The following is a 17,813-nucleotide window of genomic DNA, read 5'->3' as shown; positions in this document are numbered from 1 at the left end:
GAAGTCACTGCACATGTGGTAGAAAATAGCAAGACAACTAGAATTGGAGCCTGAAGAGGGGATTGAATTGCTGCATCCTCAGAGTTAAACTTGAGCAGAAGGGTTGCTTCTTTTTTTTTTTTTTTTTTTTAAGATTTTATTTACTAATTTGACAGACAGAGATCATAAGTAGTCAGAGCGACAGGCAGAGAGAGAGAGAGGAGGAAGCAGACTCCCTGCTGAGCAGAGAGCCCGATGTGGGGCTCGATCCCAGGACCCTGAGATCATGACCTGAGCCGAAAGCAGAGGCTTAACCCACTGAGCCACCCAGGCACCCCAGAAGGGTTGCTTCTTAACGGATGAGCAGATGAAGTGGTTTCCTGAGACGAAATCTACTGGCTAAGAAGCCATGAAGGTTGTTGAAATGACCACAAACGGTTTATGTTATTACATAAATGTAGTGCCACGTTTTGAAAGGATTGACCCCCGTTTTGAAAGCGGTACTATTTTGAATAAATCTTGTGCTACAGAGAACTCATGGAAGGAAAGGTCAGTGTGGCTGATTTCAGTGTTGTCTGGCTGTTAGCCACAGCCACCCCACCTCCAGCAACCACCACCCTGATCAGTTATCAGCCATCAACACCAAGGCCTCCACCAGCTAGACTGTGTGTGTCTGGCCAAAAGCTCAAATGATTGCTAGCATTTTTTAGTAGTATTTTTAAATCAAGATAAGTATGTTGCTTTTTTTAGACATAATGAATGCTGTTGCACACCTAGCAGACTCAGGTATAGTGGAAATATTACTTCTATATGTACTGGGAGACATTCATTTGACTTGATTCGTTGTGATACTCACCGTATTGTACTGGTCGGGAACTGAAATTGCAGGATCATGAAGGTATTCCTGTTTGTTTTTAATGGATATGCCCCACTTAATTTAATGCCTTAACTGATGAATCCAGCAGCATTTTGGAAAATGCAATCATGAACATTACTTTATGTGTGTGTGTATGTATATATATATATACACACACATATTTTTTAATAAAAATATATTTGTATAATAATACAAAATGCAGAAATTACAGCTTGGTGAAACCATCAAAAAAATAAATGTACCCAGGAAATATCTCCGAGCACAAGAAATAGAACAATGCCAGTATCCCAGACGCCGCCCTTGTATCCTCCCCAATCACTACGCTTTCCTTATTTCCCAGTCTTCACTGCTATTCTGATATCCAGCACCGTGGATTATTAATGCCTGTTTTTACACTTTATATGCATGGGCTCCTGCAATATGTCATGAGTATGGCTTCTTTCTTTAAGCGTTATGACGTTGATTCAGACTACTTTAGAATTGGTTGGTTCATATTAATCGCTATGTATTATTTCATTGCCTGAGTATACTGTTATTTTTGTATTCAATTTTTTATTCAATTATTAATGTAGTGGTATATTAGTTTCAGGTGTACAGTATGATGATTCAACAATTCTATATATTTCTCAGTACTAATTGTAAGAAGTATACTCTTAATCCCCTTTGTCTGTTTCAGTCATCTCCCCACCCACCTCCCCTCTGGCAACCATTAGTTCTCTGTATTTGAATTTGTCTCTTTTTCCTTTGTTTCTCCATTTATTTCTTAAATTCCACATGCAAATGAAGTCATATGATAATTGTTTCTCTGAGGTTTCACTTAGCATTATACCCTAATGCTAGTTCCATGTTACTGCAAATGGCAAGATTTCATTCTTTTTGATGGCTGATGCCATTGTATGTGTATCTTCTTTATCCATTCATCTATTGGGGGGCGCCTGGGTGGCTCAGTGGGTTAAAGTTAACGGTCTTCAGCTCAGGTCCTGATCTCAGGGTCCTGAGATCAAGCACCACATCGGGCTCTCTGCTCAGCAGGGAGCCTGCTTCTCCCTCCTCCTCTGCCTGCCTCTCTGCCTACTTGTGATCTCTCCCTCCGTCAAATAAATAAATAAAATCTTAAAAAAAAAAACAACCATTTGAGTTGTTTCTGTATCTTGCTTGTTGTAAACGAAGCTGCAGTAAACAAAGGGGTGCGTAGATCTTTTCAAAGTAGTGCTTTCGTCTGCTTTGGGTAAATACCAGTACTGGAATTACTGGATCATATGGTGATTCTGTTTCTGATTTTTTTGAGGAGCCGCCATACTATTTCCCACAGTGGCTGCACCCATTCGCATTTGCACCAGCAGTGCCCTAGGGTTCCCTTTTCTCCACATTCTTGCCAATACTTGTTGTTTCTTGTGCTGTTGCTTTTAGCCATTCAGAGAGGTGTGCAGTGAGAGCTCCCTGTGGCTTTGTTGGCATGTCCCTGATGATGACTGATGCGTAGCATCTCTTCATGTGTCTGTTGGCATCTGGATGGTTTTGGAAAGAAGTTTATTCAGGTCCTCTGTCCATTTATTTATCGGATTGTTCTGTTGTGTTGAATTGTATAAGTCCTTTATAGATTTTGGACTTTAATCCCTTTTGGGGTGTATCATTTATTTGCAAGGGTTTTCTGCCATTTGGTAGGTTGCCTTCTTGTTTTGTTGATGGTTTCCTTTGCTGGGCAAAAGCTCATTATTTTGATGTAGTCCCAGTGGTTTAATTTTGCTTTTGTTGCCTTTGCCTGAGGAGACTTGTCTAGAAAAATGTTTCTATAGCTGATGCCAGAGGTATTACGGCCTGTGTTTTCTTCTAGGAATTTTATGGCTTTAGGTCTCACATTTATGACTTTAATCCATTTTGAGCCTGTTTTGTGTGTCGTGTAAGTGGTCCAGTTTCATTGCTTTGCATGTAGCTGTCCGTTTGTTGAAGAGCTTTACTTTCCCCATGATCTATCCTTGCCTCCTTTGTTGTAGGAGTTCACGCTTGATTGACCAGATAAGCATGGGTTTATTTCGGAGCTCTCCTTTGCGTTCCATTATCTTCGTGTGTGATGTTGTGCTGGTGCCATACTGTTTGGATTACTACAGCTTTGTAGTATATCTTGCAGTCTGGAATTGTGATCTCTCCAGCTTCGTTCTTCTTTCTAAAGATTGTTTTGGCTCTTTGGGGGATCTTTTGTAGTTCCATACAAATTTTAGGATTATTCTAGTTCTATGAAAAATGCTGTCGGTGTTTTGATAGACATAGCATTGAATCTATAGGTTGTTTTGGTTAGTATGGACCTTTTAACAGTACTGGTTCTTTCAGTTCATGAGCATGAAATATCTTTCCATTTGTGTCATCTTCTGTTTCTTTCATCAGAAAGAGCTATTTTATAGTTTCATAGTGTAGGTCTTTCAGCTCCTTCATTAAGTTTATTTCTAGGTATTTTACTTTTGGTGCTATTGTAAATGCCATTATTTTAATTAAAAAAAATAAACCTACTTTGTTGAGAGTTTTATCATGAGTGGATGTTGTACTTTGTTAAATGCTTTTTCTTCACCAATTGAGATGAGCATATGGTTTTTTTCTTTTCCATTATTAATGTGATATATCACCTTGATGGATTTGCAGATATTTGTACCACTCTTGTATCTGTGGAATAAATCCCACTTGCTCCTAGTTAATAATTTTTGTAATGTTGGATTCGATTTTCCAATATTTTGTGAGGATTTTTACATCTGTGTTCATCAGAGATATTGGCCTATAGTCTTTTGTAGCTTTTTGTTTCGTTTTTGTTTTGTTTTGGTAGTGTCTTTATCTGATTCTGGTATCAGTAATTCTGGCCTTGTAGAATGAATTTGGAATCTTCCCTTTCCCTATGTTTTTGGTAATAGTTTTATCTTTATTTTTTCAAAAATTTTATTTATTTATTTGAAAGAGAGTGAGCGCGGGCAGGTGGAGGGGCAGAAGCAGGGAGCCCGACACGGGGCTCGATCCCAGGACCCGAGCCGAAGATCATGACCTGACTTAACCCACTGATTCACCCAGGTGCCCCTAGATTTCCTATTCGTGATTCAGTTTTCAAGGTTATATGTGTTTTTAGGAATCGATCCATTTCTTCCTGGTTGTCCAATTTGTGGGCATATAATTTTTTGTAATATTCTTTTTTTAAAATATGTTTTTAAAAAATTTTAGAGTGTACATCCTCGAGTTCGGGGGAGGAGCAGTGGGAGAGGGAGGGAATCTCAAACAGACTCCTCACTGAGTTCAGAGCCCAATATGGGACTCGATCTCGACTCCAAGATCATGACCTGAGCCAAGTCCCAGAGTTGGATGCTTGGGGCACCTGGATGACTCAGTCATTAAGCATCTGCCTTTGGCTTGGGTAATGATCCCAGTGTCCTGGGATTGAGCCTCACAGCACGGCCGGCTCCCTCAGCAGGAAGCCTGCTTCTCCCTCTCCCATGCCCCCTGCTTGTGTTCTCTCTCTCGCTGTGTCTCTCTCTGTCCAAAAAAAAAAAAAAAAGAGTTGGATGCTTAACTGACTGAGCTACCCAGGTGCCCAGATACTCTCTTTATAATCTTTTGTATTTCTGTGGTGTTGGTTGTTATTTATGCTCTTTCATTTCTGATTTTATTTGAGTCGTTTTTTAAATGAGCCCAGTTAAAGGTCTGTCATTTAATCTTTTCAAAGAACCAGCTCCTGGTTTCATTGATATGTTCCGTTGATTTTATTTAATCTTTATTTCATTTATTTCTGCTACAATCTTATACTGGCTTTGGGCTTTGTTCTTTCTCTAGCTCTTTTAGGTGTTAAGGTTACATTATTTGAGATTTTTCTTGCTTTGTGGTATAAGCCTGCATTGTTAAATTGTCAGAATCTTCCGTTGTTAATAGCTTTTGCTGCAGCCCAAAGATTTTGGACCATTGTGTTCTCATTTTCCATTGTCTCCATGTATTTTTTTATTTGCTCTTTGATTTCATGGTTGACCTGATGAAGTTCTAGAACATAGATGAGGTTCAGTGGGGTGAAATCCAGAGCTGATGACCAAGAAAGAATTCTAGAGAAATCTCTGGTGCAAAATGGTGGTTTATTAAAGGACAGGGACAGGACCCATGGGCAGAAAGAGCTGCTACCCTGCTCTCCTGAGGAGTGGTTCATTATATACACAGGAGTTGGGTAGATGAAGACAAAGGGGTTGTTCAGAAGGGCTATCGGGGTAAAGAAGACTGTCAGGATATTGGAGGCCTGGTTATTATCAAGCCAAGGCTGTTTTTCCCTGTGATGAAGCACTAACATGAAGGCAGTTGGGAGTTTCCTGGTGGAATGTCACATTCCTCCTATCAAACATCCTTGTCAGTGAGTTTTAGGTTTAGAAGAAATTTAACTTTATTTACATTTCCTTCTGCCTCAGCCTCCTTCGGTTTTTTATGGAGGGGAGGGCGACATTCAGGCTTGAGGAACTGAGTTATTTGTCTCTGGAAATTGGGCTATTGATAAGAGAGCTTCTTTGTTGTAAATTAGTAGGTCATTTGTAAACCGAGGGAGACTCCTGTGTTGCAGGATTGTGATCTCTATTTGTTTTTCTTTTAGGGCAGCCAGGGGTCCCTGAGGAATGTCACACATATTACCGAGGAGAGCAGAGGAGAGCAGCGGGTGGAGAGGGGGTGCAAGTGCCAGCTTTTGCTTTGTCCTCAGCCAGCTTTCTGCCTCCTCATCAGACCCATTCATTGTTCAGTAGCTTCCATGTAGTTGTGTTCTTTCCAGATCTTTTTCTTTTTCTTTTTTAAAGGTTATTTATTTATTTATTTAACAGAGAGAGAGAGAGAGATATCGAAATCACAAGTAGGCGGAGAGGCAGGCAGAGAGGGAAGCAGGCTCCCCACTGAGCAGGGAGCCCGATGACGTGGGGCTCAATCTCAAGACCCTGAGATCATGACCTGAACTGAAGGCTGAGGCTCTAACCCACTAAGCCACCCAGGCATCCCCAGATTTTTTTCTTGTGGTTGATTACTAGTTGTGTACTGTTGTGGTTGGAAAGATGTATGGGATGACTTCAATCTTGTTGAATTTGAGACTTGTTTGTGGCCTAATGTGTGCTCCATTTTGGAGAATATTTACTGTACACTTGAAAAGAATGTATGCTCTTTTAAGATGGGACCTTTTGAATGTATCTGTTAGCCCCATCTGGTCCAGCATTTCCTTCAAAGCCACTGTTTCCTTATTGATTTTCTGTCTTGATGATCTGTGCATTAATGTAAGTGGGGTGTGTTAAACTCCCTTACTATTATTGTATCACTATCAATTACTTCCTTTATGTTTGTGATTAGCTGTTTTATATATTTGGATGCTACTGTGTTGGGTATAAAAGTATTTACATTGTTCTTTTTTTTTTTTTAAAGATTTTATTTTTAAGTAATCTCTATACCCAGTGTGGAGCTTGAACTCACAACCCAGAGATCAAGAGTTGCACGCTCCACCAACTGAGCCAGTGGGGTGCCCCACAATTGTTGTATCTTCTTATTACATTGTTCCCTTTATGACTATATGGTGTTCTCCCTTGTCTTTTCTTACATTCTCTGTTTTTAAAGACTATTTTGTCCAATATACATTTTGCTCCCACAGCTTTCATGTCCATTTGCACGATAATATTTTTTCATCCCTTCACTTTCAATCTACATGTATGTTTAGGTCTGAAGTGGTTCTCCTACTGGCAGCATATAGATGGGTCTTGCTTTTTTCTTTCTTTCTTTTTTTTTTTTTTAAGATTGATCTGTTTATTTAGAGCAAGAGAGAACCACATGGGGGGAGGGCAGAGGGAGAGAATCTTCAAACAGACTCCCTGTTGAGCAAGGAGCCTGGTGCGGGCCTGATTCCACAACCCATGAAATCATGATCCGAGCCAAAACCAAGAGTCAGACACTTAACCAGCTGAGCCACCCAGGTGCCCCATGGATGGGTCTGCCTTTTTTGTCCGATCAGTCACCCTTTGTGATTGAAGCAGTTAATCCATTTGCACTAAAAGTAATTATTGATAGGTACATACTTACTGCCATTTTGTTACCTAGTGTATGTTTGTTCTTTGTTTGTTATGCTGGTTCTTTAAGGGTAGACCCTGTTTCCTTTTGCCCTCTAACTCTCCCAGAGCTAAGCCTGCTGATCATTAAGATACCTGGAGGGAAGCCCTGCTGATTGTAAAGGCAGGCTAAGTTAAGCCCCACTGGTTTTTAAAGCCAAATGATATAGGGACTCATCTCTCCAGTGCAGGTTCCTCCTGTCTGGGGTGCCTGGTGTGGCTAGAGTCTGCTCTGCTCCCTTCTCTCTGCTTGTGGTGTCCCTCCAATTGGTGGTTACTTTGGCTTCCAACTCTGTCTCTGCCCCTTCTATTGTTTTCAGTGTGGCCTCCTCTCTCTTATTAACTGTGTGATGTCTGTTCTGCCAGTCTTTGGGTTTGTTTTCTGGGTTAGTTGCTCTGCTGTGGCTGTTACCTAGGTATGGGTCGGTGGGAGGAGGTGAGCTTACAGTTTTCTTACTTTGCCATCTTCCCAGAAGTCCTATATGCCTGTGTTTTGTGAGTTTGTTGTTTTTTTTTTAAGATTTTACTTATTTATTTGATAGAGATCACAAGTAAGCAGAGAGGCAGGCAGAGAGAGAGGAGGAAGCAGGCTCCCTGCTGAGCAGAGAGCCGATTCAGGGCTTGATCTCAGGACCCTGGGATCATGACCTGAGCCGAAGGCAGAGGCTTTAACCCACTGAGCCACCCAGGCGCACCTATACCTGTGTTTTTAATCTTAGCAATCTTACTGGGAAAATACAGTCTCTCTCTTGTAATATTTTGCATTTATTTATAATTTTGTTCACGTTTGAGAGTTAAACATTTTTTTTGTGTAAACTTTGTTCATGTCTTATTCCATTTTTCCATTTGTTCTTACTGGTTGTAAGAGCTGTTTGATAGTATGAAACCTAGTCCTCTGTTTCCATATTATTACCAAAGATTTTTTTTCCAGTGTATCACTTGTCTTTTGACTTCGTTTCATGCCGTATAGGTTTCTGATTTTTATGTTGTTAGACTGATATTTATCCTCATTGCTTCTGGGTTTTGTGCCATGTTTGCAAAGGCCTTTCCTTAGAAATTATTCTTAAAAGATATAGATTAGAGAAAAAGATACTGTTGGTTTTTTTTTTTTCCAAAGATTTTTATTTATTTGACAGAGATCACAAGTAGGCAGAGAGGCAGGCAGAGAGAGGGGAGGGGAAGCAGGCTCCCTGCTGAGGAGATGCAGGGCTCGATCCCAGGATCTGGAATCATGACCTGAGCTGAAGGCAGAGGCTTTAACCCACTGAGCCACCCAGGCGCCCCGAAAAGGATAACATTTTAAAACCAAGATTATATAAACAGTGACTGAGCAATGGTTAAATGAAAGAAATTGGTGCCGTGAAACTATATTATATGCTTTGTGTCTTTTAGGTTTTCTCATGCAGTTTTTAAGAACATTGGCAGAATATCATCAGTCCAAAGAGAGCTGTGATATGGAAACTCAGACAAATTCAACATTTCCTAGCAAAGACTCTCTTGGTAACTGTAGCCTTCTTTCAGAATTTTAATGGTTCTGTTTTCTCTTCAAATGACAGTGACTTGATTTACTGTATTATGAGCTTGTTCCTTGACTGGGAGGGATGCAACCGGCAGGTGGTGGGGGGAGCTCTGGCATCGCGGTGGGAAGGGGCCTGAACTTCTCTCCAGTACTGCTCCCTCCCCTTGTGACTGCTAAGGCTGCACCTTCCACATCTCAAGGGGACTCCAAAGGCCCACGTTCTTCCTTGTGTGTTGCATTCAACCTCTATTAACTGGCAGATTCTTCCCTTTGTCTCATCTAACTTAATTTTATAGCCACTACCTGAGAAAATCCTAGACGACTTGCACTGTAGAAAACTAGAGAAGTTAGTGGTATATCACTTCAGTTTACAGTTGAGGAAATGGGGGTCCACAGAGGAAGAGCAACTTGGAAGCAAGTCTGGTGTAGAACTGATATTAGAGTCCACGTTTTCTGAAATTATGTGATTAATTGATTTCTTGGTCTTTCCTGAGTCTTAAGGAGTAATGGTGCTTTTAAGCCTGTGATCTGTAAAAGTTACACTGTAGTATAACGATGCCTTTAATTTATTTTGGCATAGGTTTTATTCCATTGGGAACATGGTATGTGCTTATTCTAGAGCAGTGCTGTCCAATAATATGAACCACATGTGTAATTTTTAATTGCCTGGTAGCCATAGTAAAAAAAAGAAAAGCCGCAAAACAAAAACCCACAGGTGACTTTGTTTTAATATATTTTATTTAACTCAATATGACCAAACTATTCCAATATGTAATCAATATAAAAAAAACTAATGAGATTAGTTTAGATAAAGTTTCTATGTTCAGTCCTTTAAATCTGGTGTGTCTTTACACTTAGAGCACATGTCAGTTCAGATGGTCACATTTTGTCTACTCAGTGTCCTCATGTGCCTAGAGAGTTCTGTATTGAACAGTAACCGTTACAGAGCATTTGGAAAATACAGAAAGGACAATGGAAAGTATGTCTAAAATTCTCTAAAGGGACGAACACTGCTGGCACCTCTGCCAGGCTTTTACCCTGTGTATCTTCTTTGGTGGGTGTTGGTGGTAGTCCTCTAGGTCGAGGTTTGCATGCCATGTGGCTCATGCTGATCTGCAGTTGGTTTGAGGGCTATGGGTACTGGAGATGGCAGGAGACTCTGGGACAGTCCGTGGGCCTGGTCTTAGTCCCCATTAGGCCGTCACGTAGTTGCTTAGCCCTCTAGGACTCACTCAAACTATAGGGGGCACTTTCCTTTCTTAGAAAGCAGAGGAATTAAAGTACATGATCTTTGTTTATTTTAAGGTCAGTGTTTTGAACGTGTGAGTCACACCTTTAATCAAAGTCCACTGAAAGTGCTCTCTGCCATGGCACTTAGGACTGGATAGAAGCCAGTGTTTTCTGGCTTATTCTGTATGCTTTGCTTCCTTCACCCCTGACATTTGAGGATGAAAAATTTCCAACACACAGAAAGGTTGAAACAGTTGGATGCTGAACACTCGTGTACTTGATTCTCCCAATAAATTTGTGTGATACTTGCTCAAGCCCTTGTCTGTCCCATCTGTTAATTTGTCTTAATTTTTTGATGTTTCAGAGTTAGTGGCAGAGATCCTTACACTTCCGCCTAAGTATACTCTTCGCTTTTGAACGTAGCTCTAACCTCTTGCTCACCTGACTGCATCTCTCTATCCTAACTTCCTGTGTTGTTGTTTTTTAATAGTGAAAAAGCTTCAGCTCATTGATGATCAGTTTGCTGATGCTTACCCTCGGTGTCCCAAGTTAGAATCTTTAGAACTAAAGTTAAATGCATATAAGAGAGAAATAGAACAGCAGCTTCGGGAAGAAATGGGTCAAAAGGTAAGTTGTATCTTGTTGCTCTTAGCAGGGGCGATACTGGTGCTTGTCTTTTAATGTCTTAGTCTTAGGTATAAGGGAGAAAATGTGGAATCTTTATTAATGAATGTGATAAACTATTGCACATAGGATTCTTTCTAATTAATGGCATTTTTGGGTGCTTTTTGGATCAACACTACAGGTACAGTGAATGAGACGAAACTAAAGATGAGTTAAACTAAATGTATTTAAGTGCAGCATTCATGTTAACTCTAACCATCAAGAGAGAAGTTATTTCTTTAGTATAGTTATTGGTATTTACAGTTATTTGTAATCAATTGTCAGTTAAAGTATTTTAAAGATACGGAAATAGCAAAAGTTAAAATGGAAGAGAAAAAAAAGGCTGAGAGGGAATTAGCTGAGTTCCGGAACGAACTGGAGCGAGCTTGTCAAGCAAAATCTGAAGTCCTCATTTCTCGGGAAAAGATGACCCTTGAGAGAATTCAAAAGCACCAAGAGGTAACATTTTAAAGTTATTTACTGGGTGTCTGTTTCCTACAGCTCTTAGGAGAGGGGCTCAAGGTCTGAGACTGGGATGGGCAGTCAGTTAGACAGGACAGAGCCCTACGAGAGTGCTAGGGATTGAGCTCAAGGGCACAAGTAGAAGGATCGGCCTATAAGCGATTTGCAGACTTCATTGCTCCGAAATTGCTGGCAGGAAAGCACTGTGAGTGTGAACATCCATGTGGGGATTGTGAGAAACTCGCACTGAATAAGCTTCGTCCTCTCGGGCAGGTTTGAGGGTTGGGGGGCAGCTTCCAGAAGAGGATCAGCAGTTGCGGAACGGCTGTGTTGCGGGGAGAGGCAGAGCAACGCCCCAAAGCAGACAGGACGGCCAGTGCTGTGTTGAGGGCCTGGCTGAGACGGGCAGCCTGCGCCTGATACTGACCAGACCGGGCACTTGTGGGCGATTGTCCTGTTCCAGTTCTTGGGAGGCCTTTAAGGGTAAAAAGAGGCCCTTGTGGAGTGGAGCTTTATAGAGCTGAAGTGACTTGGCTTGACAAAGGCAGCCTGTTTAATTAAAGATTTTGGGGTTCAGTGGGGTTGGTGAAGGGAGCCAGTAGGGAAACTGCTAACCCAGGGGAGAAGGGAGGGCCATGTGGCAGTGTCCGAGACCTCAAGGACAAGGTCTGGGGCTACCGACAGGAGGATGGATAAGTGTGGTCAAGAGTTTAGGGTTTCAGGCCGACTGACAACAACACGCTGTGTGCTGCCATTGGGTCAAAGCGCGGGGTCCCCAGAGCAGTGGAGTCCAGGCCTGCAGAAGTCAGCCAGGTGGCTGTTTGATCTTCTCTCACGGAAAGTGATGGGACAGGAGGTGGAAAGGTTGTGGCATGCAGGAGACATGGGTCCATTCTTGTAGAAAGATCCAGTTCCTTTCGCGAGGGGCTGTCTTCGACCTGCCCGGCTTGGGACCACTGTTGCCTGCGTCCAGCCGCAGCTGCTGCCGTCCGGAGCTCTTGATCGGGGCTTCGAGGTCACACCCAGTCGGCTCATGCTGACCGCACCCCAGTATGATTTTGTTTACTTTATCTGGTGATTGGGCTCCTCCAAAAATAAATGTGGGCAGCACCGTCTGTCTTTGAGATGATTGGATTATGTTTAGATAAATAAGGGCATCCTCAAGTCAGGTGACTGACTCGTTCAGCCCAGTCAGCTACCAAACCAGAATGTTCATTTAGTTAACTGATGCTCTAAGGGCTCTGGACAGGAGGGCCCTCCTCACGCACAGCATTGTGTCTTTCTTCCACCACCGGAATGCCCTTCTCCTTCTGTCTTTGATGAAACGTTCTTGGCCTTCAAAATCCGGCTTGAATGTTAACCTGCTTGTGACGCCTTCCCTGGTCTACGGACCCATTCAGCTGCCACTCCAGCCGGGGTCTTTCTGTAGTTCAGTTGTAACATCCTCACCGCATCATCTGATTATTTCTCTCTCCCTGACTAAACTGAATTTTGGAAAGGTGGGACCTGTATCTCTGTGTCTTTGTCTGGCCAGCTCCAAGAGTGCTGTTTGACACAGGCTAGGTATTCTGTGAAGCCTTTTGCTCAGTGAACACACAAATGGAAGTGAGGCCCATTCCTTCAGCTTGCTACTGCTGAGTCAGAATGACTTAGGAATGGGAACTTTCCAACAGCAACAGAACCAGGAGCGTTCTAGTCTTTGGGAGCTTTATTGCCGAATACACATTTTGTCATTCCTTTCCTTGCTGAAGCACTTACTAAATTTTAAGTGTCTGAGAGATACTACGTAGAATAAATAGACGAGGGATGTTAGGAATACAGACTAATGGAGTTTCACAGTCTTTGAAGGAGGGAACACATGTTTGGGCGAGGAATTAGGAAAAGCGCACCTCCATTCAGAGCCTCTTAAAAGGGAAATTGTGGCACTAAATGTCTGGAGTTTGTTCTCCGGAACTTAGGAAACAGGATGTTAGTTCAGATCGGTTTTATTTCCTTTAGCTTGCTTACTGAAAATTAACGCTTTCTTACGCAGATGGAAACCAGAGAAATTTATGCTCAGAGGCAGCTTCTACTAAAAGATATAGATTTGCTAAGAGGCAGAGAAGCGGAGCTGAAGCAGCGAATGGAAGCTTTTGAATTGTGAGTAACGGGGATTTGTTTCGCATATTCAGAATGAATGAGATTTTAAAGAACTAAATAGGTGTCTTGATAGTCCGATGCTAATTGCCAAGTGGAGTTTTTGGATGTAAAAGTGACAACACCTGATTTTAAAAGGCACAAGAGAAACAAAGACTAGGGTTTCCTTTATGAGATATTAGACATTAGGGTGAAAGCAGAATGAGGCACCGTCACCAGGCTACAGTAAGATCAGACACATAATTTGAAGAAGCTAATGATGCTTTGACAAATCCCATGTTTCTCACTTATGGGCCATCATTCAGCTCTCAGAGTTGCACGCGCACATAGCACCTGAACTCCAGACACCCAGACCTTCCACCTTTCCCTGCTCTGCTGCCAAAAAAAAAAAAAAAAAAGGAATATGGTAGCTCTGACTCTTGAGTTGTCCTGGGTGAAACTGTTTCTCCTGGTGTTGTGTTACTTTTCTAAGTGCTCATGGATGTATCACCCTTCACGTCTTACCTGGGATTAATACCAGGCTCACCAGTCTGTAGTTGGTGGAATGAGCTTTCTTTCCCATTTGGGATCTTGACATTCATAGATACTCCATGAGTGCAATTTTATTTAAGTTTGTTTCCATCTTTAATGTTTTTTCATTCTCGCAGACTCTGTTCATTTGATTTCTTCTCTCTGCCTTTCTTATTCTCCTTTTTGCAGTATGGAAGTGGCACATGGATAATGAGAGAGAAAAATAAAGGGACAAAATGTGTGCAGATTATTGGTTACATAATCACGATTATATTATCATTTCCTTACCTCCACCTCCCTGACTCCTCCCGTCTAAGCATGTTAAACTAAAGTGGATTTAATGTGCCTTTGCCTTCCAGATTAGCCAGCAGAAGGTGCTATAACACAAAGGATTTATCCTTTGCTTGGAACAGGCAGTGTTCATAGGTCTCACTGTGGTTTGGTCTAAGTACCTGTGAATTCCTGGCTCCAGAGTTGGTTTTGTGGGTGATGGGCGGGGGGGTGTCTCACCACGGAAAGCACTCCGTTCTCCGGATTTGGAGGTTCTGAAGCACCTATCATTTCCTCTTTCTTTTGGCACTCTTTTCGACATTCAGTTGATGGATTATTAAATGCCAAAAATAAATCTTCTATCTATAATTCTTATGGGCTCATCAATTAAGTCTCACAGTTAGAAATAATATTCTAGAAGAAATAAGCATTTAAATACACTAGAGTTTGGGTTTTGTGGCTAAAAACATCACTCTTTCATCCCTAAATTAATGATGGCCATCGATTTGCTGGAACCTCTTTTTGAGTGTGGTAAGAGACCACTTTGATTTTAGTACATTCACACTCTCCATAGCCAGGAGCCACTGGATAATTCCATCTGGTAGTTGATGAACTAAGTCAGTTCATTAAGTAGATGGAGGAACTAAAACAGGTGATTTTTTTCTCCTAAATTTCTTACTTCAGATATTGTGGTTTTCTTATTTGCTTTCTCTATTTTTGCTAATTTCAGGGCTCAGAGGCTGGAAGAGGAAAAAAATAAAGGCATAGCTGATGCACTTAGGAAGAAGGAGCTGGATATAAAGGACATTGAGGAGAGCTATGACCGGAAGCTCAAGAATGAACTTCTCAAGTAATTGCTTGGCACTGCTAAAGGAATCCTATGTTCCATTAAGTTGCTAGAAACACAGCAACACTGATGAAATAGATAAGTTGGACAGTTTATGGCAACACTTGGTGTTTAAAAAAATATACATTTTCATTGGTAGTCATGCCTTTCCCATGAATGTTTAAGATGGGTTTAAAAAGGTACACAGAATGGCATCCTCTGCTCATACTTACTCGTAGCTTCTCTGACACTGACTGAAGACTTATGGTTTGCTTCAGTTTTTAGGACACATTAGGACTTGCTCAGTTTTCAGCTGAGCAGCTGCAAAGTCAGAAGTACGATCACTTTCCATTCTCGCCTCATGCTGGCACGAAGATGGGGATAGGCCACAATTTCTCATGTGGCCTTCTTCCTGGTTACAGTGTTTGTCACTGAATCTGTGCCCAGTATTCCTTCAAGGTTCTGCCAAGTCCAAATCCAGAAAAAGGCTTAGCTCTGTGAAGTAAAACACAGCATAGAAGAGGAGAAGATGGAGAAGTGTAGTCCCTGGGGCTTTCCTGTAGCCTGCGTTGTGTGTTCCGGTGAATAGTGTCTTCGTGCAAAGACATTAAGCCCGTATGGTGGCTTTCCCTCCCGTGTGGCATGGCAGCTGGCGCACACTGAGTGCTCTCTTAGTACTGACTAAGTGCGTGTGGACTGAAGCGATGGCTCCGGTCATCTCCTCTGGCCGTGTCTTAGTCATTGGCCTCTAATATTTTTGAGAGAGAGAGAGAGAATGAGAGAGGTAGGGAACAAGCAGGTAGGAGGGTTAGAGAGGGAGAAGCAGACTCACGGCTGAGCAGGGAGCCCGATGTCGGGCTCTATCCCAGGACCGGAGAACACGACCTAAGCTGCAGGCAGATGCTTAACTGACTGAACCATGTAGGCGCCCCCCACTGCCCTCACTTTATTGCCTTGCCCATAATTTGTCATGGGTATTCCACTCCATAGTACCCACAAAGGTCTCTGGAGGTTATTCTTTAAAAGAATTCTGTTAAAAAAGAAAAGTAGCACCTTTTCATGTATCAGTTTTGAAATGATGAGTCTCATCTATGTATTATGTCTGCTCCTCTAACATACCAGCGAACACTGAAGTAAATCTAGTTGTTACACACATTTTTCTTCCCTTATTCCTCACAATTTGCTAGCTTTGCCCAGCCATGGATAGAATGAGCTGTTTGGTATCAGTTGTCAGGGTTTAGGTGTCCTCAGATGACTTTCGCAGGTGTTGAAGTTGGGAGAATATCACAGGATTGCTTCTCCTTCCTTTCTCTGGCCTCTGAACCAGAAAGTCAGCTGGTAAAACGGCTGGCGGAGGTGGCTGAAGCCGCGTGAGCTGTGCCTTGGGTGTCGCTAATTCGGGTCTAATGCTGTTGGCAGTTGGCTCTCAATACTGTGCTCCACCTTGAAGGGCAAAAGTGCGTATCTTAGAGGGGGGAGAAAGGATAGGTGAATTGGATTGCAAGTGACTGACTTGCTTATCATTTGGGATCTAGAGTGTCACGCACACTGTAAGTTGACCTTAATTTACTACCTCATGTCAGTTGAGACCAACTGAGAAATAATTGCTCTAAGTAACCTCACAACAACATTGGGACCCTTGATTTTTGTGTGATTGAGTTTTGGGACCTGATTAACAGAATCACAGCTGGGTTTTATGGACCTTCTATGTTCATATCCCTGGCTTTGGTCTTGAAAGAGCCTGAGGTTTACCTGTTGTCACCTTGGGGTCCCTGATGCCATAGATAAGCTCACGTATTGATGGCAGTTTGTCCAGGAAAGCGGCCAGGAGCTCATTTTTGGTTCTTCTGATTGGCAGATATCAACTTGAACTAAAGGATGACTATATCACCAGAACTAACAGGCTGACTAAAGAAGAAGGGAAGAATAAAGGTGACTCTGGGGGCAAGCTGTATTTTTCAGCACTGATATAGGCTGTTAGCTTTCCTAGTTGGGCCTTTTCTGTATCCTAAAAAAGACAGAGCTATCACATCGTTGTTACTACAGAATTTAAATGTTTTTTGTTCTCTTAATTTTACAAAATAAAAAAAATACTGTCTTACTACATTTTTGTGAACCTTAGTGTTTAACTTTCATATATTCATAGAGGTCAGTAATTTATCAGCAGGATTTTATCCAACTTGATTTCAGCGTATTTTGATAAATGTGATTGTCAAGAAGGTGGCAGCAACTTATTGACATCCCTTAAATACCACTCTTAACCATGAAAGAGACTTCATTTCTTCCTAAGAAAAATTTTGACTACCCTGTCCCTGTGACCTAGTTTTGTATTTCTTTTACTTACAGTGTATTTTTATGTTTTGTGGTATTTTCACATGATCGATAACCTCTTAAACTCTTGGAGACATTAGCCCGAAACTAGGAAAGTTGGATAATTTTTCAGTCTTTGAGATATTTTGCATTTTAATATATATCTAGGAACTTGTCGATGACAAGAAGTTAAACTTCTACTGGTAATTTCAGATGGACTCTTGGGAGGACACCAGGGCTAGGCTTGATACTGCCCAGCCAGGTCACCCAGTGTGGGCCTGGTCCTCCTCAGCTGCCTTGTGAAGGCAAATGCTTGTTTACGTATCTGGACCATTGTGTATTCAGCAAAGTGTTTTTTGATGAGATGTCTACATAGACTTGTGTTAAATGAAGTAAAAATAGTAGAATAGTAACTACAGAATCACAATGGACAACTAAATCTCTATCTCAAGGAAATTCAGACCGGTTGGCTTGAGGGCCCTGAGCCCTGAGCAGATGGTGTAGGTGGTGGGGTATGTGTAGTGGGAGGGCGTTTGTCGCATATTTGACAACTGCGGCTAACATACCATCACCTATTGCATAACAGGGCTTATTTTGTTCTTGTCTGCTTTTTTTTTTGGCCCTGACATTTGCTTATTTAGATAATGGAATAGTAGTCAATAGAGCAGATTTGTGGGCCATAAATTATTAAATGATTTTATATTCACTAGGAAAACATGATGATGTTAATTGGTTGGCTCTTTCTTTCAGAAAAAGCTATACACTTGCAAGAGGAGCTCACAGCTATTAATTCAAAAAAGGAAGAACTTAATCGTTCAGTGAATCGTGTCAAAGAGCTTGAGGTAATTGTTAAGCCTGTTGTTTTGAAACAGACATTAAGACAATGTATGAAACTTCAATTTTAGTCATATGTAATTTATCTTCGTTTATCCTCTTGATGTGTTCGGACTG

General features: G+C 41.7%; 1 protein-coding gene across 11 annotated transcripts in view; it reads left to right on the top strand.

The window, feature by feature from the left end:
* Positions 1-17,813, top strand: part of LOC125092596 (oral-facial-digital syndrome 1 protein-like) — a 70,423-nt gene that overhangs the window by 22,452 nt on the left and 30,158 nt on the right. For 10 of the 11 annotated variants that reach the window (XM_047716969.1, XM_047716968.1, XM_047716967.1 and 7 more), the window contains 7 exons: positions 8,329-8,436; positions 10,176-10,312; positions 10,634-10,807; positions 12,843-12,949; positions 14,457-14,576; positions 16,411-16,484; positions 17,613-17,704. In XM_047716969.1, coding sequence (XP_047572925.1) covers positions 8,329-8,436; positions 10,176-10,312; positions 10,634-10,807; positions 12,843-12,949; positions 14,457-14,576; positions 16,411-16,484; positions 17,613-17,704 — 812 coding nt within the window. The remainder of the gene's footprint in view (positions 1-8,328; positions 8,437-10,175; positions 10,313-10,633; positions 10,808-12,842; positions 12,950-14,456; positions 14,577-16,410; positions 16,485-17,612; positions 17,705-17,813) is intronic. The other variant, XM_047716974.1, reaches the window with a different exon arrangement.

This window comes from Lutra lutra, chromosome Y (assembly GCF_902655055.1).
Source record: "Lutra lutra chromosome Y, mLutLut1.2, whole genome shotgun sequence".
Classification (NCBI taxonomy): domain Eukaryota; kingdom Metazoa; phylum Chordata; class Mammalia; order Carnivora; family Mustelidae; genus Lutra; species Lutra lutra.
This window is presented reverse-complemented; position numbering and strand designations above follow the sequence as displayed.